Source organism: Ranitomeya imitator, chromosome 2 (genome assembly GCF_032444005.1).
Source record: "Ranitomeya imitator isolate aRanImi1 chromosome 2, aRanImi1.pri, whole genome shotgun sequence".
Classification (NCBI taxonomy): domain Eukaryota; kingdom Metazoa; phylum Chordata; class Amphibia; order Anura; family Dendrobatidae; genus Ranitomeya; species Ranitomeya imitator.
In genome coordinates, this window is record NC_091283.1 from 669,631,778 (window position 1) to 669,657,157 (window position 25,380).

Genomic DNA, 25,380 nt, shown 5'->3' on the forward strand with positions numbered 1-25,380 from the left:
GTTAGCAAAGAGAACGCTATGCCCTGTTTGGCTCACAGAGGAACACAGCTACTTAGTAGAGCAGATGGTGGTCATGCAGTCAAATGCAAACATGAAACTCCTCGCCGGAGGTGCCAGCATTCTGTGGGCTTATTTCAGCCGGGTCCCTGACTGCATACAAACATGACTGTTGTGAATTCTGTTGTCAAGCTCCCTCCTGTGGTCATGAATGGTACTTCGGCTGGTTCTGTCCATGGGCTTCCTCTGGTGGTTGTGAGTGGGGCTGCGGCTTCTGAATTTCCTTCCACAGGTGACGAGGTTAATTCGTTAGCTGGCTGCTCTATTTAACTCAACTTAGATCATTGCTCCATGCCACCTGTCAATGTTCCAGTATTGGTCTGTTCGCTCCTGGATCGTTCTTGTGACCTGTCTTCTCCAGCAGAAGCTAAGTTCCTGCTTGTTTTTCTCTTGTTTGCTATTTTTCTGTCCAGCTTGCTATTTTGATTTTTGTCTTGCTTGCTGGAAGCTCTGGGACGCAGAGGGAGCTCCTCCGCACCGTGAGTCGTGCGGAGGGTCTTTTGCGCCCTCTGCGTGGTTTTTTTGTAGTTTTTGTGCTGACCGCAAAGTCACCTTTCCTATCCTCTGTCTGTTCAGTAAGTCGGGCCTCTCATTGCTAAATCTATTTCATCTCTGTGTTTGTGTTTTTCATCTTTACTCACAGTCATTATATGTGGGGGGCTGCCTTTTCCTTTGGGGAATTTCTCTGAGGCAAGGTAGGCTTTATTTTTCTATCTTTAGGGCTAGCTAGTTCCTTAGGCTGTGACGAGTTGCATAGGGAGCGTTAGGAGCAATCCACGGCTATTTCTAGTGTGTGTGATAGGATTAGGGATTGCGGTCAGCAGAGTTCCCACGTCCCAGAGCTTGTCCTGTATTATTATTAACTATCAGGTCTTTCCGTGTGCTCTTTACCACCTGGTCCATTATTGTCCTAACCACCAGGTCATAACACATGACCACACTGGCGCTGAGCTCGTACATAAATTGATACTAGCGCATGGCCGTGCGGACATGCGAACCTTATATAGCTGCAGCACGTACAGCAGGGGTGTCAAACTGCATTCCTCGAGGGCTGCAAACAGGTCATGTTTTCAGGATTTCCTTGTACTGCACAGGTGATAATTTAATCACCTACACACATAATGATTACAGCACCTTGTGCAAAGCTAAGGAAATCTTGAAAACACGCATGGTTTGCGGCCCTCGAGGAATGCAGTTTGACACCCCTGACGTGCAGGACCTTCCTAGAAGGACAAATTAGAGGCTGCCACAGAGCCTGAGGAACTTCAGGACCTTCCTGGAGAACCAATGGGTCTTGCTGCAGTATCTGAGCATGTGACCCTCGATCTCCAATGAGAGATCTTACCCTGGGCATGCTCAGAAGGGGAAAAGCAGGACTTAGTCCCAAAAGCATCTGCTCGCCGCTGCCCAACACTGGCTTCAATGGCAGTAGCTGGAAAAGCAGCAGTAACCCTTTGCACAGAGTCAGACTGAGCGAGATGCTGGGACTGATGTCTCCACTGAGCAGGCTCCACTGCGGCAGGAAAAGAATGGGAGACCGCGGCGAAGATGGCCCAAGATTCCCCCTGTGCAAAGGCGGGAACTCGACCCCTAACATACATTTTCTATATTTTATTATTTTTCCTTAACTAAGGAGGTGATTAGCGGGGGTTTATTTACCATTTTTTTTATTTTGATCATGGCAGATCTCGGCGGGCGCACTACACATGCATTTTTTTCCCTAATGAAGATGGCGACGCCCACTGGAGGAAGCAGGAGGGCCGAGGAGCACCGGGAGGTACGGGGGGGGGGGAATCGGGGACCCTATTTCTCTCCTCTCTGATGTGCGAGCACATCAGAGGAGTGAGAAATTAAATGGCACATCTGACTTTTTTTTTGGGGGGGTCTGCCACTACACGGTTAGTAGCAGTGATCGCAAAACCGAGGTCGGTGAAAACCTGGGGTCTTGGGTACCCCCGGCAGCTGAGACCCTGAGATCTGCAAGGTACTGGCCGGCAGATCTCGGCGGGCGCACTACACGGTGTTCCAAATTATTATGCAAATTGGATTTAAGTGTCAAAGATTTAATTGTTTTGTTTTTCAAATAAACTTGTGGATGGTATTGTGTCTCAGGGCTCAATAGATAACTGAAATCAATCTTAAACACGTGATAATTAGTTTTCCAGGTGATTCTAATTAAAGGAAAACTACTTAAAAATGATGTTCCACATTATTAAGCAGGCCAAAGGTTTCAAGCAATATCAGAAATAAACAGGATCTCTCTGCTGCTGAAAAGCGTTAAATAGTGCAATGCCTTGGACAAGGTATGAAAAAATTAGATACTTCACAAAAACTTTGTGATCATCATACTGTGGAGAGATTTGTGACTGAAACAGAGCACAGACAGAGTTCATGCAGATAAAGGCATACTTGGAGCTACTTGGAGCTCTATGGAACGCACGCTCCATCTGCAACAAACTGCCATTTATCCATGACCTCTTCATCACCAACAAACTCTCCTTCCTCGGCCTCACTGAAACCTGGCTCACCCCCTCTGACTCGGCCTCTCCAGCTGCACTCTCCTATGGCGGATTCCACCTCTCTCACACCCCTCGCCCCAGCAACAAACGTGGTGGAGGAGTTGGCTTGCTCCTGTCTGACACCTGCTCCTTCACTCCAATCACACTACTACCCTCCGCTAATCTTCCCTCGTTTGAGGTGCACTCTGTCCGCATCTATTCCCCCTCCATCCTCCAGCTGGCTGTCATCTACCGCCCCCCAAAACTAGCCATCTCCACCTTTCTCGACCACTTCACCACCTCGCTACTTCATTTCCTCTCTGTCGACATCCCCACTATCATCATCATGGGTGATTTCAATATCCCGATTGACACTTCCACCTCAGCTGCCTCTAAACTTCTATCACTGACTGCCTCCTTTGGCCTCACTCAATGGTCCTCTGAGGCCACTCACAAAGATGGCCACACGCTGGACCTCATCTTCATCGGCCTCTGCTCCCTTACTAATCTCATTAACACACCCCTTCCCCTGTCTGACCACAACCTACTGACATTCTCTTCCCTCTCCTCTCCTAATTTGCAACCCCACTCCACAAACTCCCTCACAGAAATCTCAAACATCTCAACTTACAATCACTCTCGGAGTCCCTTCTCCCTCTCACAGACATAGCCTCCCTTCATGACACAGATGCTGCTGCCACTTTTTATAACACCACAATAACAGCAACACTCAATTCGGCCGCCCCGCTCATGCATACTAAAACTCGTACAATTAACAGGCAGCCCCGGCTGACCAGCCTGACCAAAGAATTGAGACAGGCTTCCAGGATTGCTGAGCGGAGATGGAAGCAATCCCGCTCTGCCGACCACTTCACTGCATACAAGCAGTCCCTCGCCAGCTTCAAGTCTGCGCTCACTGCCGCAAAACAAACTTACTTCTCATCTCTCATATCCTCCCTGTCTCACAACCCTAAACAGCTTTTCAACACTTTCAATTCTCTACTCAGTTCCCCAGCATCTCCCCCACCCCCCTCATTTCTGCTGAAGACTTCGCCTCTTTCTTTAAACAGAAGATCGATACGATCAGAGAAAGCTTTTGCCCACAGCGCCCACTGCCCCTCTTAGCTGCTCAACCCTGCTCCTCCAAAACCAGCTTCTCCACCATGACAGAAAATCAGCTCTCCACCCTCCTGTCAAGATCACACCTCACCACCTGCACGCTTGACCCGCTCCCGTCCCACCTCATCCCTAACCTTTCCACGGTCTTCATCCCAACCCTAATGCACCTCTTCAACCTCTCACTCACAACAGGTGTCTTCCCCTCATCCTTCAAGCATGCCAAGATCACACCCATCCTCAAAAAGCCCTCCCTCGACCCATCCTCTGTGTCTAGTTATCGCCCGATAGCTCTTCTCCCTTATGCCTCCAAATTGCTGGAGCAACACGTCCATCTTGAACTGTCCTCCCACCTCTCCTCCTGCTCCCTCTTTGATCGGTTACAATCAGGCTTCCGTTCCCATAACTCAACTGAAACTGCCCTAACTAAAGTCACCAATGACCTACTAACTGCCAGGAGCAAGCGACATTACTCTGTCCTCCTTCTCCTGGACCTGTCTTCTGCCTTTGACACTGTAGACCACTCCCTTCTGCTACAAATCCTCTCATCTCTTGGCATCACAGACTTGGCCCTTTCCTGGATCTCGTCATATCTGACAGACCGAACATTCAGTGTCTCCCTCCCCCACACCACCTCCTCACTTCGCCCCTTGTCAGTCGGTGAGCCTCAAGGCTCTGTTCTAGGACCCCTACTCTTCTCCATCTACACTTTCGGCCTGGGACAGCTCATAGAATCCCACGGTATGCAGTACCATCTCTACACTGATGACACGCAGATCTACCTATCTGGACCCGACCTCACCTCCTTACTTACCAAAATCCCGCATGGTCTGTCTGCTATTTCAGCCATCTTTTCTGCTCGCTTTCTACAACTGAACATGGACAAAACAGAATTCATCATCTTTCCCCCATCTCACTCTACCCCTCCACCAAACCTATCCATCAATGTCAATGGCTGCTCACTTTCCCCAGTCCCACACACCCGGTGCCTCGGGGTGATCCTCGCTTCTGCCCTCTCTTTCAAGCCACATATCCAAGCCCTTGCCTCCTCCTGTCATCTCAAACTCAAAAATATTTCCCGGATCCGTGCTTTCCTTAACCGCAACACCGCAAAAACGCTAGTGCATGCCCTTATCATCTCCCGCCTCGACTACTGCAACCTCCTACTCTCTGGGCTCCCCTCTAGCACTCTGGCACCACTCCAATCCATCCTACACTCTGCTGCCCGACTAATCTACCTGTCTCCCCACTATTCCCCAGCCTCTCCTCTATGTCAAGCCCTTCACTGGCCTCCTATCGCCCAGAGACTCCAGTTCAAAACCCTCACAATGAAATACAAAGCCATCCACAACCTGTCTCCTCCATACATCTGTGACATGGTCTCCCGGTACCTACCTACACGCAACCTCCGATCCTCTCAAGACCTCCTTCTCTACTCCCTTCTCATCTCTTCTTCCCACAACCGCATCCAAGACTTCTCCCGTGCTTCCCCCATACTCTGGAACTCTCTACCCCAACACATCAGACTCTCACCTACCATAGAAACCTTCAAAAAGAACCTGAAGACTCACCTCTTCCGACAAGCCTACAGCCTGCAGTGATCCTGAAGTTACTGAACTGCCGCACAACCTGCCCTACCGTCTCCTAGTGTTTCATCACCCATCCCCTGCAGACTGTGAACCCTCGCGGGCAGGGTCCTCCCTCCTTATGTACCCGTGTGCCTTGTTATCTGCTCATGTTTAATGTATTTGTCTATATTTGCCCCGTATTCACATGTAAAGCGCAATAGAATAAATGGCGCTATAAAAATGTATAATAATAATAATAACAACAATGAGGAAGGTTTCTGCCAGACAAATTCATTGGATTAAGAGAGCAGCTGCCAAAATACCATTACAAAGCAGCAAACAGTTATTTGAAGCTGCTAGTGCCTCTGGAGTTCCTCGAACCTCAAGGTGTATGATCCTTCAAAGGCTTGCTGTGGTGCATAAACCTACTATTCGGCCACCCCTAAACATTGTTCATGAGCAGAAACGGTTGCAGTGGGCCCACACATACATGAAGACAAATTTTCAAACAGTCTTGGTTACTGATGAGTGTCGAGCAACCCTGTATGGTCCAGATGGATGGAGTAGTAGATGGTTGGTGGATGGCCACCATGTCGCAACAAGGCTGCGACGTCAGCAAGGAGGTGGAAAAATCATGTTTTGGGCCGGAATCATGGGGAAACAGCTGGTGGGGCCCTTTAAGGTTCCTGAAGATGTGAAAATGACCTCTGTAAAGTAAATAGCGTTTCTGACTGACAACTATCTTCCATGGTCTAAAAGCAGAAATGTGCCATCAGGAGCAAAATCATCTTCATGCATGACAATGCTAAACAGCAAGAGCACAAGAAGAGGATTCAGAGATCCTCCAAAAAATAGAAAAAACAGCAAAACGAGGCAGAGCTTCTTACCTGCCTAGGCCTCTAAACAAATGCATAAAATACTTGTATGTGGCGCTGTTCACACAATGGAGATGCACAGCATCCAGGCAAGCCTAGTAGTGACACCCTTCTATTAGAAGTCTTTTATGTGCAGCATTGTGCCAAGCAGCCACCCCCTCCATTAGTTTGGTAGGTTGAGAGTGGCTGCCTCATCGGTTATGCTGCACCTGTGTAGTCTCCATCTTAACCACATGGGTCCACTGCATCCTGATAGCGCATTTGTTTAGAAGCATGACAATGCCCCATCTCATGCTGGAAATAATACCTCTGAGTCATTGGCTGCTGTGGGCATAAAAGGAGATAAACTCATGGTGTGGCCACCATCTTCCCCTGACCTCAACCCTATAGAAAACCTTTGGAGTATCATCCAGCACAAGATCTATGAGGGTGGGAGGCAGTTCATATCAAAACAGCAGCCTGGGAAGCTATTCTGACTTCATGCAAAGACGTACAAGCAGAAACTCTCAAAAAACTCAAGAATGCAAGAATTGTGAAGGTGATATCAAAGAAGGGGTCCTATGTTGACATGTAACTTTGCCTGTTAGGATGTTTTGGAGTTAAATAGCTTTTGTGTTCAGTGAATGTGACCTCCAAATGCTGCAAATTCCACAAATGAGCATTTTCAGTTCTTTAAAACATATCAAATGGTTAGAAATTCTACCTTGCCTACCAATTTGGAACAGTGCATTTTCAGTTTTTATTCATTTTTGAGATTATACTGTTGGGAGGTTTCTTCAATAAAATTTGATGTATTCTCCAACGGGTGATGACTTTTATTAGACTGACTGTCATTTGCACCGACCATTTAGGAAAATCCAAGAAAAATGTCATCTGCATACCAATTTGGAACATAGCGTACGCATGTGCCCGCCATTTTTTTTCTGGGAAAAGATGGCGGTGCCCATGGGGGGCAGGAGGGCCAAGGAGCAACGGGAGATACCGGGTGGGGATCGGGGACCCTATTTCTCCTCTGATGCGCGATCACATCAGAGGAGAGAGAAATTAAATGGCACATCAAACTTTTTTTTTTTCCGTGGTCGCCGGTAAACTGTTTATTACCGGCGATCGCAAAACTGGGGTCGGAAAAAAACACCCCAAATTATGTTCCACCGGCAGCCGAGACCCCGGAGAAAATCCAACTCTGGGGGGGCGCTGTACACTTTTTCCACAGAGCCATTAATTAACAGCGCCGTGGTTTAAGTACTTAACTACCACCGTTAAAAGGCGCATCAGCGGTCGTTAAGGGGTTATTTGCTGGAAAATCTTTTTATTGTACAAATAATAGTGCTTCAAAACACCTTTGGTGCGGCCTGTACCTTGATGCACCCTCATTATGACCTTATATTTGCATATAATAGCCAATCCCTTGACTTGATTGACAGCGTTTACTAGTAAGAGTGTTAACTGTCTAAAACCAGAGCAAGTGAAGCAAGTGTCATTGTGGGTGTGCACATTGTGGCTCTGGGATTGTACTGACACAAGATTCCCGAGTGCCTGTAGTCGCCACTTGAAACCCCGGAAAAATAGCAAAAAAACGGTTTAAATGAGGAGTGGATTGCCTTGTGATATGTGCATGCTGTCTGCTCATTCAACACCCACCTCTCTTCACTGACGCCATTCAAGAGGCAGCCAAAGACAGACAAGAACAAAGCATCAGAACAAGCCTGCAGCCAGTCAGTGCCCAAGAGCAGACTTGCAAGACGACAGCACTCACTTTTACAACACTTTTACCAACGATGCGCTGTCAATGAAGACAAAAGTCTGGCTTTCATATACAAACAGGAGGGCATAACACTGCACCAAAGCATAGGTCATGCCAAGGGTCCACCAAACAGTCTCATTTGCTTATAAAATAAAAGGAGATTTTTCTGCAAATATTAAAGCAGTGCTCTGTTATTTTTTCCCCAATTCTGTGTAAATGTTAGTGTAGTGTAATGTCTGAGTGATCAAATCTTCATCGATCGCAGTCTTCTTCTGTATCCAGCACAGCTCCACTCCTCTCTTGAGCCACCTGATGAAGTTTCAGACTCTAAGGATCACACTACGATCTGTGTGTGACCCGGAAACGTCTTTTACAATGTTAGTTGTAACAATGCTACTCACTTGGGAGCAATATAAGATAAAACAGGAACCGTTTCCATTTAAAAGTCTGTCTGGTTTATCGCAGTCCACATAAACCACATCATACGAAATTCAAATTACAGCCCTTGTCAGTCAAAGTAAAACAAAGCAAAAAGTCCATGCAGTAGTGTGGGTTCGCCCACCTTGCTTAGAGTTCAGATTCTTAAGGCCCCTTCACATTAAGCGACGCTGCAGCGATACCGACAACGATCCGGATCGCTGCAGCGTCGCTGTTTGGTCGCTGGAGAGCTGTCACACAGACCGCTCTCCAGCGACCAACGATGCCGGTAACCAGGGTAAACATCGGGTAACTAAGCGCAGGGCCGCGCTTAGTAACCCGATGTTTACCCTGGTTACCATCCTAAAAGTAAAAAAAAACAAACACTAGATACTTACCTACCGCTGTCTGTCCTCCAGCGCTGTGCTCTGCTTCTCTGCTCTCCTCCTGTACTGGCTATGAGCCGGAAAGCAGAGCGGTGACGCCACCGCTCTGCTTTCCGGCTCACAGACAGTACAGGAGGAGTGCAGAGCACAGCGCTGGAGGACAGACGGCTGTAGGTAAGTATCTAGTGTTTGTTTTTTTTTACTTTTAGCATGGTAACCAGGGTAAACATCGGGTTACTAAGCGCGGCCCTGCGCTTAGTTACCCGATGTTTACCCTGGTTACCAGTGAAGACATCGCTGGATCGGTGTCACACACGCCGATCCAGCGATGTCAGCAGGAGTCCAGCGACGAAATAAAGTTCTGGACTTTCTTCAGCGACCAACGATCTCCCAGCAGGGGCCTGATCGTTGGTCGCTGTCACACAGAACGATTTCATTAACGATATCGTTGCTACGTCACAAATAGCAACGATATCGTTAACAATATCGTTATGTGTGAAGGTACCTTTAGTCCTTTAGCAAACACACTCAAACCAGGAGATCTGCACATCTCCAGACACATGTGAGACTAAAGACTCTTTCACACTTCAGTCTTTCTGTTTCAGTCAACATCCGTTGTTTTGTGAAAAAAAAAAAAAATCCAGCGAATTTGCCCGCTGGATCCGTCTTTTTCTCATAGACTTGTATTAGCGATGGATTATGACGGATGGCCTCACGTTTCGTCCGTCGTGCACTGCATCCATCGGAATTTGTTTATTGTCTGGAAAGGACAAACAAAGTAACGTTTTTTGTGTGCGTCGAAAAGTTGGACAGCGACAGATCGGATTGAGTGGCGTCCGTTGCTGGCTAGAATGGAAGCCTATGGGCGCAAGTCCGTCGCTGTCCATCAAATGACGGAAGCCAGCGACGGATTACGCTTTTACACACTGAGCATGCTCCAAATCTGTATTTAGTAGCCAACTGGCCAGACAGCCCCAAAACTATATAAACCTGCCCTGAGGCTTCATTCCTCAATGTGCCAGCAAGAAGCATACAAGCAAGAAGCCTGCCAGCAAACTGCCTGACCGATAGATGGTCACAATATTTGCTAGAACTCCTTCCATTTCTGCCAGTTGCTCTACAACCTCTCAAAGATGGGGTGTTAAAACACTCAATATATAGGTTTCCATTATTTTTCAGTAGCCAATCACATTTGGTAGCCTCCCATTTGGAAATATGAAAAAAGGATCCGTTGAAAAAAAAGGAAGAAACGGAAGAAAAAACAGATGCGACAGATACAACGGATCCGGTTTTTCGACAAATCAGCTATACGGATCCGTCGAAAAACTGGATCCGTTGTTTCAGTTTTTCACTATTTTTGACCGATCCGTTGTTCCATCGCAACGACGGATTTTGACTGACGCCAGAAACTGAAGTGTGACAGAGGCCTTACAGGTCTCATTTTACAAAGTGAACCACACCCTGGGGTGAATTATTGCGGGACTATATTATCTATAAGCAACGCGAGAAAAATCTCATGCTTGTTTTTGTATTTGATAACATCAGTAAACATTATGCTATCTTGCAATGGCCTACTGACTTTTAAATATTTTTTATACAGTTCACACATTATTCAGATCCTTACGGTAAATAAAATATTGGTATAATAGGCAGCATTTTGTGAATGAACTTTTGGCTTTTTGTATATCTTAGCTTTTTAAATAATAAACAGATGATATATAATATATATGGTACAGACCAAAAGTTTGGACACACCTTCTCATTTAAAGGTTTTTCTGTATTTTCATGACTATGAAAATTGTAAATTCACACTGAAGGCATTAAAACTATGAATTATATACTTCTAAAAAGTGTGAAACAACTGAAAATATGTCTTATATTCTAGGTTCTTCACCTTTTGCTTTGATGACTGCTTTGCACTCTCTTGGCATTCTCTTGATGAGCTTCAAGGGGTAGTCACCGGAAATAGTTTTCACTTCACAGGTGTGCCCTGTAAGGTTTAATAAGTGAGATTTCTTGCCTTATAAATGGGGTTGGGACCATCAGATGTGTTGAGCAGAAGTCTGGTGGATACAAAACTGATAGTCCTACTGACTATTAGAATTTATATTATGGCAACAAAAAAGCAGCTAAGTAAAGAAAAATGAGTGGCCATCATTACTTTAAGAAATGAAGGTCAGTCAGTCTGAAAAATTGGCAAAACTTTGAAAGTGTCCCCAAGTGCAGTTGCAAAAACCATCAAGCGCTACAAAGAAACTGACTCACATGAAAACCGCCCCAGGAAAGGAAGACCAAGAGTCATCTCTGCTTCTGAGGATAAGTTTATCCAAATCACCAGCCTCAGAAATCGCAGGTTAACAGCAGCTCAGATTAGAGACCAGGTCAATGCCACACAGAGTTCTAGCAGCAGACACATCTCTACAACAACTGTTAAGAGGAGACTTTGTGCAGCAGGCCTTCACGGTAAAATAGCTGCCAGGAAACCACTGCTAAGGACAGGCAACAAGCAAAAGAGACTTGTTAGGGCTAAAGAACACAAGGAATGGACATTAGACCAGTGGAAATCTGTGCTTTGGTCTGATGAGTCCAAATTTGAGATCTTTGGTTCCAACCACTGTGTCTTTGTGCGACGCAAAAAGGTCAACGGATGGATTCTACATGCCTAGTTCCCATCGTGAAGCATGGAGGAGGAGGTGTGATGATGTGGGAGTGCTTTGCTGGTGACACTATTGGGGATTTATTCAAAACTGAAGGCATACTGAACCAGCATGGCTACCACAGCATCTTGCAGCGGCATGCATTTAGTTGGACCATCATTTATTTTTCAACAGGACAATGACCCCAAACACACCTCCAGGCTGTGTAAGGGATATTTGACCAAGAAGGAGAGTGATGGGGTGCTACACCAGATGACCTGGCCTCCACAGTCACCAGACCTGAACACAAACGAGACGGTTTGGGGTGAGCTGGACCGCAGAGTGAAGGCAAAAGGGCCAACAAATGCGAAGCATCTCTGGGAATTCCTTCAAGATTGTTGGAAGACCATTTCCGGTGACTACCTCTTGAAGCTCATCAAGAGAATGCCAAGAGTGTGCAAAGCAGTCATCAAAGCAAAAGGTGGCTACTTTGAAGAACCTAGAATATAAGACATATTTTCAGTTGTTTCACACTTTATTGTTAAGCATATAATTCCACACGTGTTAATTCATAGTTTTGATGCCTTCAGTGTGAATTTACAATTTTCATAGTCATGAAAATACAGAAAAAAAAAAAATATATACACAGTACAGACCAAAAGTTTTATTCTAATTTCCAAATCTCACTGGACCTCAATAATCTTAAAGGGAATGTAAATGTAATGTATGCAAAAGTATCTTACAAAATTTTCTTCCAGGTCAGGATGATCTTTTTCAATTCCATCATCAAGGATAGTCACCACCACTCCATGTCCAGTGAAGCCATGGTCCCATGCAGAAAGTATATTTAGGTCTGGGCTTACATCATTGTTCTGCAAGGCAATCCAAAGAACAGGTTTCCCAAGGTTCACACCAGAATTTTGAGTTCTGTATTTCTGCTCCTATAATGGAACAGCAAACCAGAACTCCCCATATAAATAGGTTCGTCCTATGATAGATAAAGGAGTTGCTAGATGGAACCCACTGAATATAATGAGGTCTGTTTGGTTTTGGCCATCACTTTAAAGTAAAAGTGCAGCATGCGCTATGTTTTTGCCTTATAGTAAAAATGATGGCACTTGCAAAGCAGTGTCCTATTGGAGGCTTTGATGCAAAAGGGAGGCAAAAAAAACCATGTGGCAAACAGTAAATTCCACATTGGGGAAAAAAATTCCTTCCCGACTCCACATACGGCAATCAGACTAGTTTCCTGGATCAATGTCCTATCAAGGAAACTAGTATATATAACCTATAACATTATACTTTTCAAGAAAGGCATCCAGTCCCTCTTAAAATTCAGAAATTAATCACTCATTACAACATCATACGGCAGAGAGTTCCATAGTCTCACTGCTTGTACAGTAAAGAATCCGCGTCTGTGATTATGCTTAAACCTTCTTTACTCCAGACGCAGAGGATGCCCCCTTGTTCCTGTCTCAGGTCTAGCATTTCTAGCAACGTACTGCTGTTATCAACAATATTCCTTTTATTTGGGGTATTTTTTTTATATTTTTTGGGAAGGGGATTATAGTTATAGTCAATAAAGTGAGTGATAAAACATAACAGCTATTGATCTAAAACTTCAATTGAACAAGCAAGTAAGAAGTTATATCCAAAGAAGAATCAACAGAGAAAAAAGGGTTAGTGCAAGAGGAAAAGAATGTGGAAGGAAAAGTTAGAAAAGTGAAGGGGGAAGAGGGGGGGAAAGAAGATGGCAAAGTGAATCGGATAAACCTGGACAGTATGAACAGGGAAAAAGATGATCCTGACTGAAACAATATTTATAACAAAACAGTTTTAATTTGCTCAGTTAAATATGTAATTGTACTTTTACTTTTTTGGCAAATAATAAAGCTTTTTATCTAAAAAAAAAGGGGGGGGGGCGGCATTCCAACTGGAGGAAAGAAGTACAGTCATGGCCAAAAGTATTGACACCCCTGCAATTCTGTCAGATAATACTCATTTTCTTCCTGAAAATGATTGCAAACACATTTTTTGGTATTATCATCTTCATTTAGTGTCTTAAATGAAAAAAAACACAAAAGAGAATGAAGCACAAAGCAAAACATTGATCATTTCACACAAAACTCCAAAAATGGGCCAGACAAAAGTATTGGCACCCTCAGCCTAATACTTGGTTGCACAACCTTTAGCCAAAATAACTGCGACCAACCGCTTCCGGTAACCATCAATGAGATTCTTAATGTTCTGCTGGAATTTTAGACCATTCTTCTTTGGCAAACTGCTCCAGGTCCCTGATATTTGAAGGGAGCCTTCTCCAAACTGTTATTTTTAGATCTCTCCACAGGTGTTCTATGGGATTCAGGTCTGGACTCATTGCGGACCACCTTAGCAGTCTCCAGTGCTTTCTCTCAAACCATTTTCTAGCCTGGCTTTTTTATGTCTCGGGGTAAGAAGTGGGGTCTTCCTGGGTCTCCTACCATACAGTCCCTTTTCATTCAGACGCCGACGGATAGTACGGATTGACACTGTTGTACCCTCGGACTGCAGGGCAGCTTGAACTTGTTTGGATGTTAGTCGAGGTTCTTTATCCAACATCCGCACAATCTTGCGTTGAAATCCCTTGTCAATTTTTCTTTTGCATCCACATCTAGGGAGTTTAGCCACAGTGCCATGGGCTTTAAACTTCTTGATGACACTGCACATGGTAGACACAGGAACATTCAGGTCTTTGGAGATGGTCTTGTAGCCTTGAGATTGCTCATGCTTCCTCACAATTTGGTTTCTCAAGTCCTCAGACAGTTCTTTGGTCTGCTTTCTTTTCTCCATGCTCAATGTGGTACACACAAGGACACAGGACAGAGGTTGAGTCAACTTTAATCCATGTCAACTGGCTGCAAGTGTGATTTAGTTATTGCCAACACCTGTTAGGTGCCACAGGTAGGTTACAGGTGCTGTTAATTACACAAATTAGAGAGGCATCACATGATTTTTCGAACAGTGCCAATACTTTTGTCCACCCCCTTTTTTATGTTTGGTCTGGAATTATATCCAATCTGGCGTTAGGACAATTCTTTTTGTGTTTTTTCATTTAAGTCAAATTAAATGAAGATAAAAATACTAAATAATTTGTGTTTGCAATCATTTTCAGGAAGAAAATGAGTATTATCTGACAGAATTGCAGGGGTGTCAATACTTTTGGCCATGACTGTAGGTTCCAAGATGACCGTGTGGAATAGTAATGTTTTAAAGAATTATTTCTTAGCATGTAAGAATGATAAAAAAAAAATACAGGCCAACGTTCTTCCATTATTTCTGGAATAGAGGGGAACATCTATTGATTTCCACTTAGATGCTATAAGTATTTTTGGTACAGGAAATAAATGGACAGAGATGTTTAATTTTAGGGGGAGTCGATTCGAATCAAGCAAGAATAAAACTATTTGAGGAGAGATTTCAGCTACAGAGTTGCTAATATTGCTCAATAAATTAGCTACTTCTTTCCACAGGTCAATAATTTTAGAACAGGACCAGAAACTATGTAATAGGTTAGCTTTTTGAGTACAGTCATGGACAGAAATTTTGAGAATGAGACAAATATTAATTTTTCCAAAGTCTACTGCTTCATTTTTTCTAATGGCAATTTGCATATACCCCGGAATGTCAGAGTGATCAGCTTAACAGCAATTACTGTACTTTCAAAGTCAATATTTGCCCAGAAAATGAACTTTAACCCCCAAAACACATTTCAACATCATTGCAGTCCTGCCTTAAAAGGAGCAGCTAACATCGCTTTAGCGATTGATCCATTAACACAGGTGTGGGTGTTGATGAGGACAGGGCTGGCGATTAATCAGTCATGATTAAGTAAGAATGACATCACTGCACACTTTAAAAGGAGGCAGGTGCTTGGTATCATTGTTTCTCTTCAGTTAACCATGGTTATCTCTAAAGAAACACATGCAGCCATCATTGTACTGCACAAAAATGGCCTAACAGGGTAGAGTGTCGCAGCTACAAAGATTGCACCTCAGTCAACAATCTATCGCATCATCAAGAACTTCAAGGAGAGAGCTTTCATTGTTGTCAAAAAGGCTCCAGGGCGTCCAAGAAAGACCAGCAAGCGCCAGGACCGTATCTTAAAACTGTTTCAGCTGCGGGATCGGACTACCAGCAGTGCCGAGCTTGCTCAGGAATGGCAGCAGGCTGGTGTGAGTGCTTCTACATGCACTGTGAGGCGGAGACTCTTTGAGCAAGGCCTGGTTTCAAGGAGGGCAGCAAAGAAACCACTTCTCTCCAGAAAAAACATCAGGGACCGACTGATATTCTGCAAAAGGTACAGGGAGTGGACTGCTAAGGACTAGGGCAAAGTCATTTTCTCTGATGAATCCCCTTTTCGATTGTTTGGGACATCTGGAAAACAGCTTATTCGGAGAAGAAGAGGTGAGCGATACCACCAGTCTTGTCTCATGCCAGCTGTAAAGCATCCTGAAACCATTCATGTGTGGGGTTGCTTCTCAGCCAAGGGAATCGGCTCACTCACAGTCTTGCCTAAAAACACAGCCATGAATAAAGAATGGTACCAGAATTTCCTCCAAGAGCAACTTCTCCCAACCATCCAAGAGCAGTTTGGCGCCCAACAATGCCTTTTCCAGCATGATGGAGCACCTAGCCATAAAGCAAAGGTGATAGCTAAATGGCTCATGGAACAAAACAGAGATTTTGGGTTCATGGCCTGGAAACTCCCCAGATCTTAATCCCATTGAGAACTTGTGGTCATTCATCAAGAGACGGGTGGACAAACAAAAACAAACAAATTCTGGCAAAATGCAAGAATTGATTATGCAAGAATGGACTGCTATCAGTCAGGATTTTGTCCAGAAGTTGATTGAGAGCATGCCAGGGAGAATTGCAGAGGTCTTGAAGAAGAAGGGTCAACACTGCAAATATTGATTTGCTGCATTAACTCATTCTAACTGTCAATATAACCTATTGGTACTCATAATATGATTGCAATTATATTTCTGTATGTGATATAAACAGGACAGGAGACAAACACTAATAAAAACCAGAGGGCAGCAGATCATGTGAAAATATAATTTTGGTGTCATTCTCAAAACTTTGGGCCTCCAGGAAAAGTGCGATCCATCCTCAAAAATCCTCTTTAATGTGACAGGTATATAGAACCAATGAGAAAAGTTTTTAATGATTTGCATTTACATTTGATCTGTATGTTATTTCAACTGCTTCTTTCCATGACTCAGGTGAAAAACATATATCCATATCTTCTTCCCACTTAACCATGTGCTTTTATTTTTCAATATGTCACTATTGAAGGAGCTCATACAGCGTTTTGGTGTTCCAAATAGTATTTTTTAAGAACTTTTCCAGAAGAGATATGATCACTTGTGGAAGAGAAATGGAGAGAATTTCCACCTAATATATTTCCTTAGTTCTAAAAAGTTATAAATTTCCTCTTTGGGAAGGTTGTAGAGTCAAGGATAGAAAATGTACAATTGGATCTTTTTTTTAGGTCTGGTAAATAAGGCCAAACAATTTGTCATACCATTCTCTCTCCATCTGTCTATAGGGAACTCTGGAAGGGCAGGGCGGTATATCTAGTGGGTATGGAAAGTATTCAGAACCCTTTACATTTTTCACTCTTTTTTGAATTTTCAAAATGGCTACAATGTAACAAAGTTCATCTTTGTTCTCATTAACCCCTTTAGGACGCTGGGTATTTTCGTTTATTCATTTTCGCTTTTCGCTCCTCTCCTTCCCAGAGCGATAACTATTTTATTTTTCAGTCCATATTGGCCATGTGAGGGCTTATTTTTTGCAGGACAAGATGTAATTTTCAACGACCATTGGTTTTTGCATGTCATGTGTGATGTTACTGTAAGGTGTTGGAACTCCTAGAGTGAACCCGCAGATCCACGACAACGAACCTCCCAAGGGTGAGCTAGCCAGGGAGCGTTAGGGGCAGGCCCAAGGGAGAGTATTGCCACAGAAGCTGGCACCTGGGGACAGGAAATAGGAGGTTCAAAAGAGAGGGAGAGTGTAGGTCTGTCCGAGCGAGAAAAGACGTTGGATGGACTGGTGTGGACTGGAAAGAAACGAGACGAGAAGATAACTGAAAATGATGCAGCCACAGGGATGGCTGGGCGAGACAGAGGCGGAACGTGGACAGGACACAGAGGAGACACAGGACCGACCGGACTAGAATGGAGAAACAAGGAAGACTTGAAAATGACAGAGACACTAGGCCTGAGCAGAGACACAGGATGGACCGCGCAGAGACAAAAGAGGACCTGGGTCATTAGTAGCACAAATGACAATCAGGCAAGGAGGTAGAGGAAGTTACCTTAAATACATAGGACGCAGAAGGACTTCTGGGTCAGGGTCCTCCAGGGTCAAAGAGAGGAGAAGCAGCGCGCCTGTATATCAAAGGAGGAAGTGCGCGTGCGCAGAGGGAGCTGGAGTGCGAGGTGCGCATGCGCAGCCAGCGGAATCCCAGAAGCTGCGGTGAATCATGAAGAGAAGGAAGAACGCGCGCCTGCAGGAGGATCGAAACCGAAGCAGGTAAGTATGCCGGCGAGCGGAGAAGGGAGCGAGGGGCAGAGTGGCAGGCGGGGAAGCAGGAGCAGCGGCACGGAGCGGCGCCGTGACAGTACCCCCATTTACTCCCCCTCTTTCTAAGACCTGAAAGAAATCTGGCTAAAATCTGAGGAGCCTGTTGTAACATCTCTGCTGGCATCATGGCATGGCCTCTCATTTCTCACACTATCTTACCCACTGCACTAGGTCATGATGTGGTTTCTGTTTCCAGCTCCATATTCTGTGCCTCTGCCCTCTGCAGGCTTCCTGGCTGTGTTTATAGGGGGCGGCGCCTCAACTCTCTGGTTCTTATAGGAATCAGGTGCACCTGTCTAATCTCTTCCTGACCAATTACCAAGAGGCCTCTAGTATTTAGTGCAGCTCCACCCAGTGGACTGGGCCTGTGCAATGTGTTACCTCAGTTTGTGTTTAGCTTCCGAGTTTGCCAGGCCTTGCTCTGTGTTACTTCCTCTCTAGAGGCTTTTCTCTGTGTTTTTGCCTTGATCTTGTTGTCCGCCCTCCAGGAGGCAGACTGTTATGGACCTGGTGGTTAGGAGCACCCGGAATGACCTGATGGTTAAACTCACACAGGACAAGCTCTGGGAAGTGGGAGCTCTGCTGACCGCAAGCCCTAATCCTATCACACAACTAGAAATAGCCGTGGAGCGTACCTAACACTGCCTAGACGCCTCTTCACAGCCTAAGAGCTAACTAGCCCTAAAGATAGAAAATAAAGCCTACCTTGCCTCAGAGAAATTCCCCAAAGGAAAAGGCAGCCCCCCACATATATTGACTGTGAGTTAAGATGAAAGTCACAAACACAGAAATGAAACAGGTTTCAGCAAAGGGAGGCCAGACTTACTAAACAGACTGAGGATAGGAAAGGTATCTTTGCGGTCAGCACAAAAAACTACAAAAAGACCACGCAGAGTGTGCAAAAAGACCTCCGCACCGACTCACGGTGCGGAGGTGCCACTCTGCATCCCAGAGCTTCCAGCTAGCAAGGCAAAATCATGAAAGCAAGCTGGACAAGGAAACAATGAACAAATAATTAACTAGCAGGGACTTAGCTTCTGCTGGAGTAGACAGGTCACCAGAAAGATCCAAGAGCAACTGAACCAGTACAAGAACATTGACAGCTGGCATGGAGTAACGATCTGAGTGGAGTTAAATAGAGCAGCCAGCCAAAGAATAAACTACGTCACCTGTGGAAGGAACCTCAGAAGCAGCAGCTCCACTCACAGCCACCAGAGGGAGTCCATGGACAGAACTCGCCGAAGTACCATTCATGACCACAGGAGGGAGTTTGATCACAGAATTCACAACAGCAGACTATCCTGGTCCCTGTGTCTTGTTCCATTGCCTTGTCTGTACTTTGTCCTACCTGTCTCCTTGTCTGTGGCTTCCTTCACTGCTGTGTCTTTCCTTGTGTTCTCAGTTTGCTTACACTCCGCACTCTTGCAGTTCTGCCTGCTTTGTACCTTTGTGGCTTTACTTCTGCTCCGCACTCCTGCGGTTCTGCTCCTTTCTACTCTGCTATGCTCCCTTTGCTGCAGTAATCTCTTGCTGCAGCTCCTCTCTGCATTCCTTGCGGTTCCACTCTGCTAAGCTTTTGTTGCTTCGCTATCTCTTGCTGCCCTTCCGCTCCTCTCTGCAGCCTTGCACTTCCTCTTCCTGTGTGAACAGGTTCCAACCTGTTCCTTCATTCTCTCTTCCTTCTGGCTTGTTTCCGTACCTGCATCTCCTGTGTGAACAGGTCCCAACCTGTTCTTTCATTCTCCTTTTCTTTCTGGCTTGTTTCCGTACCTACATCTCCTGTGTGAACAGGTGCCAACCTGTTCCTTCATACTTCATTCCTTTCTGCTTGTTTTCTTACCTGCACCTCCAGTGTGAACAGGTCCCTACCTGTTCCTTCATACACTGTTCCTGCCAGCCCTGTGTTCTTTGCCGTGCCTGCCAGCCCTGTGTTCTCTGCCGTGCCTGCCAGCCCTGTGTTCTCTGCCGTGCCTGCTAGCCCTGTGTTCTCTGCCGTGCCTGCCAGCCCTGTGTTCTCTGCCGTGCCTGCCAGCCCTGTGATCTCTGCCGTGCCTGCCAGCCCTGTCTTCTCTGCCGTGCCTGCCAGCCCTGTGTTCTCTGCCGTGCCTGCCAGCCCTGTGTTCTCTGCCGTGCCTGCCAGCTTTGTGTTCTCTGCCATGCCTGCCAGCCCTGTGTTCTCTGCCGTGCCTGCCAGCCCTGTGTTCTCTGCTGTACCTGCCAGCCCTGTGTCTCAGTCGTGCCAGCCTACTCGTCTGAGTTTCTGCCGTGCTCTTCTGCTAGTCCAGTCTGATGCCCGCACCTGTCCTAGTGTTCCTGTTCTCCAAGTGGGATCAGCAGCCACAGCCAGACACCACCCTGGAGTAGCACCTGGCAGCTGCCTGCTGCACAAGCCTGAGCTCACCATCAGAGGCTCCAGTGAAAACCTAGCCAGCTGTCATAGTCACGCCCCTTCCAGGGTAGTCTGGTTTGTGGCACAGTGGGGCCACAAACCCCCTGAGCTCACGCCCACCAGTCAGGACGTGAGCGTGACACCTGTATGTTCTCATGGAGCTCCCAAGACCTCTCATCGGGACCAAAACCCTTCCAATCAACCAAAAGAGGGTTCTACCTCTAGACCTTTTCATGGCAAGAATATCTTTAACCTCAAAAACATCTGGGTCGGAAACAAGCAAAGGAGTTTGAGCAGGAGAAGCATGGAACTGATTGAAAACGACAGGTTTAAGAAAGGAAACGTGAAAAGAGTTGGGTATGCGAAGTGAAGCGAGCAACTTCTTCTTGTAGGAAACATCGTTGATACGAGCCAAAACCTCGAAGGGACCTATCTACCATGGACCCAACTTATACGAGGGGATCTTAAGACGAATGAACCTGGAAGATAATCAGACCTTATTACCTGGCCGATATAACGGAGGATCGAGGCGTCTCTTATAGGCATGTCTCTTTATCCTGATCTGTGCCTGTTCAAGAGTGATTTTGGTCTCCTGCCAGACCCTAGAGAACTCCTCGGACAGAAGATCGACCGCTGGCACATCCGAGACAGGAAGCACCAGCAGAGGAACTCCAGGATGTTGCCCATAAACGATGAAGAAGGGAGATTTGGAAGAAGAGTAATTGATATGGTTATTGTACGTGAACTCGGCCCATGGAAGCAAATCAGCCCAGTTATTATGATGACCGTTGGAAAAATGACGGAGATAGGTCATTAGAATTTGGTTAGTGTGCTCAGCTTGTCCGTTGGTCTGTGGATGGTAAGCAGTAGAGAAATTCAAAGTAACATTCATCAGCTTGCATAGAGTGCGCCAGAATCGAGAGTTGAACTGGACTCCTCCATCAGAGACTATGTGTAGAGGAAAACCGTGAATCCGGAAGATGTGAGCTATGAAGATTCTTGCCAACTCTGGAGCGCAAGGTAAACCAGGCAAAAAGACAAAATGAGCCATCTTGAAAAATCGATCCACGACTACAAAAATGACCGAATGTCCAGAAAAGCGAGGAAGATAAGTAATAAAATCCATGGTGATGTGTTGCCAGGGAGCTGAAGGAACTGGAAGCGGATGCAAGAGACCGGAAGTCAAATGTCTAGGAACCTTGTTCTTTGCACAAGAACGACATGAGGCGACAAAACTTCGGACGTCTTGTAGGAGAGACGGCCACCAATAATAGCGTGTGATTAGTGAGTGTCTTCTTGTACCCTACATGGCCTGCCAATTTGCAGGCATGACCCCAACGTAGAACTCGAGACCTTGTTTGCCTGGACAAAGGTCTTACCTGGAGGTAAGTTAGACATGCTGATTGGAACTACTAGAATGATCTTGCTAGGATCCATGATATGTGACGGTTCTTCTTCAACATCGGATGCAAGAAAAGATCTGGACAAGGCATCAGCTTTGAAGTTTTTGTTGCCAGGACGGAAATGTAATTTGAAGTCAAAGTGGGCAAAGAATAACGACCATCTGGCCTGCTGGGGATTAAGTTTTTGCGCAGAACGGATGTACTCCAGATTCTTGTGGTCAGTATAGATCTTGAAAGGGTAAACAGCTCCCTCCAGCAAATACCGCCACTCCTCCAGCGCCAACTTGATGGCCAATAGTTCTTTGTCACCAATGGCGTAATTTCTCTCTGAGATGGAGAAGATTTTGGAAAAGAAACCACAAGTAGCCAGTTGTCCGGAAGATAATCTCTGGGAAAGTAACGCGCCAGCGCCAATGGCAGAAGCATCTACCTCAAGGATGAAAGGTTTGTTGACCTCAGGACGACGAAGTACAGGAGTGGAAACAAAGGCTTGCTTAAGAGACTGAAATGCTTCTTTCAGCTTCAGAAGTCCAGATGTGAGGATTGGACCCTTTGCGAGTCAAGGCAGAAATTGAGGCGACCAGAGTAGAGAAATGTGGAATAAACTGCCGGTAGTAATTTGCGAACCCAAGAAAGCATTGAATCGCCTTTACCCCTTGAGGATGTGGACAGTTAAGAACAGCAGACACTTTATCCAGATCCATCCGTAAGCCTGAGTCAGAGATGATATGGCCGAGGAACGGTAACGAAGATTGTTCAAAGACACACTTCTCGAATTTGGCATAAAGATGATTCTGTCTAAGACGAGATAGGACTTGGCGGACATCTCTCCTTTGGGAAGCAGATCCGAGGAAAACACAAGAATGTCATCTAAATATACCACCACACAGAAGTAGAGTAGATCTCGGAAAACATCATTCACTAACTCCTGGAACACCGCTGGAGCACTACACAGTCCGAAAGGCATGACTAGGTACTCATAGTAGTTAGAAACACGTGTGCACAACTGTATGAGGTGCACGGGTAGGTTCCCAAACCGTAATCAGCAAATAATACAAAACCCAGCACTCAACTTTGTGGTGTGAAGAAACAAAAGATTTATTATCCCAAATCAGAAAACATTTGAGGTAGCTTTTCAGAAAACCTTGAACCATGAGGTTAAGCACATGGGCCATGCAAGGTACATGTGTGAGCTCACCTTGCCTCAGAGCTGCCACCAGGTTCTGGCCATTGTCACACACGACCATGCCTGGCTGTAGGTTCAGCAGTGTCATCCAAAAATCTGACTGCTCTTTCAGCGCTGTCCACAACTCTTCTGCATTGTGCGGTTTGTCACCTATGCAGATTAGCTTCAGCACAGCTTAACTCAGGCAGTGCTGCAGTGCTTCCAGATTCTGACTGTTGTGTTGATTTCAGAGATGGAGGCTGAAGAAGAGGAGGAGGTGCTTCAGGAGCTGTAGACTGTTGGAGCAACCGTGATTGACGTAGGGTCCGCAATCCTCAGCGTGGATAGGATGTGTTCCATCCCAAGGTCCGACTGGGTCCCGGCTTCCACTATGTTAACCCAGTGTGCGGTCAGTGAGATGTACTGTCCCTGTCCACAAGCACTTGTCCACGTGTCCATGGTTAGGTGGATTTTCCCAGTAATAGCATTGTTGAGGGTATGCGTAATTTTGTGGGATACATGCTCGTGTAATGCAGGTACGGCACACCGGGAGAAATAGTGATGACTGGGTACCGAGTACCTTGGGACTTCCACAGCCATGAGGTTGCGGAAAGCTTCAGTCTCAAGGAGTTTAAAAGGCAACATTTTGAGCGCAAGCAGAAGAGAAATGTTAGAATTTAGTACTGTGACCTGTGGGGCGTTGGCTGGGTATTTCCGCTTGCGTTCCCGTGACTGGGGTATAGACAACTGAAGTCTCTGCTGGGACAAGGACGTGGACGGGCTTGATGATGGTGCTGCTTGAATGTGGGCAACAACAGGAGGCATCTTCACATGCACGGTGGACTGGGGATTGGCTTCTATGCAAAACAGTGGAAGAAGCAGTGGTGTTCCTGGAGCCTGGGGATCGGCCCACAAAGTGGGGTGCTTTGCTGCCATGTGCCTTATCATGCTGGCGGTGGTCAGGCTGGTAGTGTTGCTACCCCTGCTAATGCGGCATGGCAGGTGCTGCAAATGGCCTGTTTGGGGTTATCGGCAGAGTCTTTAAAAAATAACCAGACTACGGAAGATCTAACTGTTGGAATGGCAACTTCCCTCCTGTTGGTATTACGGGGAACAGATGCATGCCTTCTGTCTGTGGCCACTACATGGCTTCTTTCTGCCTGTTGGGGTGACATGCCTCCTTCCCAATGTATGCTGCTGTCCTCGCTCTGCATGTCCTCCTGCCAGGTTGGATCAGTCACTATGTCATCCACCACATCTGCACCCTGCTCCTCCTCCTGACTTTCTGGCAATTGTATCTCATCATCGTCCACCTCTTGTGACACATTCCCACCATCGCCGTCGTGTGACCGTGGCTGGTCAAAGCTTTGCGCATCGCTACATGCGATCTCATGTGGCCCCACTTCAAATTGACTGGCCGAGAGTCCAGAATCCTTAAATGGAAAACTGAACAGCTCTTCGGAGTGTCGAAGGGTGGGATCAGTTGTCTCAGGGCATGGTGGGAGGAAGGAAGTCCTCACTCGCAGCTACTCGGACTTGAGTGTGTGGAAGACATGGTGGTGTTGCCTAAGTGACTGGAAGCATTATTCGCTATCCAACCAACAACCATTTCACACTGCTCTGGCTTCAATAGTGGTGTGCTGTGGTTCCCTAGAAACTGAGACAGGAAGGTCGAGCGAGAAGATGTGGGTCTTTGTTGTGGCCCACTTTCACCTTGGACACGACCTCGTCCTCTGCATGCACCATCACGTCCACTTCCCCATCCCTTGACTTGTCCATTTTACGGTAAATGGACTACTAAACTATTTCAAAAGCTCAAGACAAATGTATTTATTTGGAGCAAAATAATATCTGATCAGTATGCCTGCAAAGCAACGATTTTTCCACCACAGATACACCAGGCCTCAGCCTGACATAACAGACTGTATACATTTTTTTTTTGGGGGGGGGGGGGGGGGAAGGAGATTGGGTGAATTGAAAAAAAAAAGTTGAACAAGGCTAGCAGACAGAACTAGAAAACTTATGCCTGCGAAGCTGCGATTTTTCCACCACTGATACACCAGCCGTCAGCCTGAGATACCAGACTGATCTAAGTGTGGCCTTGATTTTTTTGGGCACACCTAAATTGTGTCAAAGAGTTGGCTATGACACCAAAAAAAAGATTTTTTGGCGCACTCACATCTGATGCCTGGGACAAAAAAAAATTCTTAGATTTGCACGCTCTTCAATTGCAATAACCTGGCTGTAGTCTGCAGGGTGACCAAGCAAATAAAGGTTATATACATATAAATAAGGGAGCTATGAATTGCTTTAGAATAAAAGGAGCAGGTATAAGGTGAAAAAAAATGCCAAAGAAATCTGCAGCTAGGTAAATATTAAATAAGCAGCAGCAGACAGGAATAGCTTTTGGAGGTACGCAGTGAGAGCTATGTACTCACATACAGTGCCTGCAGGCCTTGCACTGATGTGGATATGTGCACAAAGACTCCCCTG

General features: G+C 45.9%; 1 protein-coding gene across 1 annotated transcript in view; it reads right to left on the reverse strand.

Moving 5' to 3' along the window:
• LOC138665493 (proprotein convertase subtilisin/kexin type 4-like) overlaps window positions 1-25,380 on the reverse strand; it is a 524,777-nt gene that overhangs the window by 319,736 nt on the left and 179,661 nt on the right. Inside the window, exon 4 of the mRNA XM_069753025.1 lies at window positions 12,041-12,169. Within this exon, the coding sequence (XP_069609126.1) occupies window positions 12,041-12,169 (129 nt within the window). The remainder of the gene's footprint in view (window positions 1-12,040; window positions 12,170-25,380) is intronic.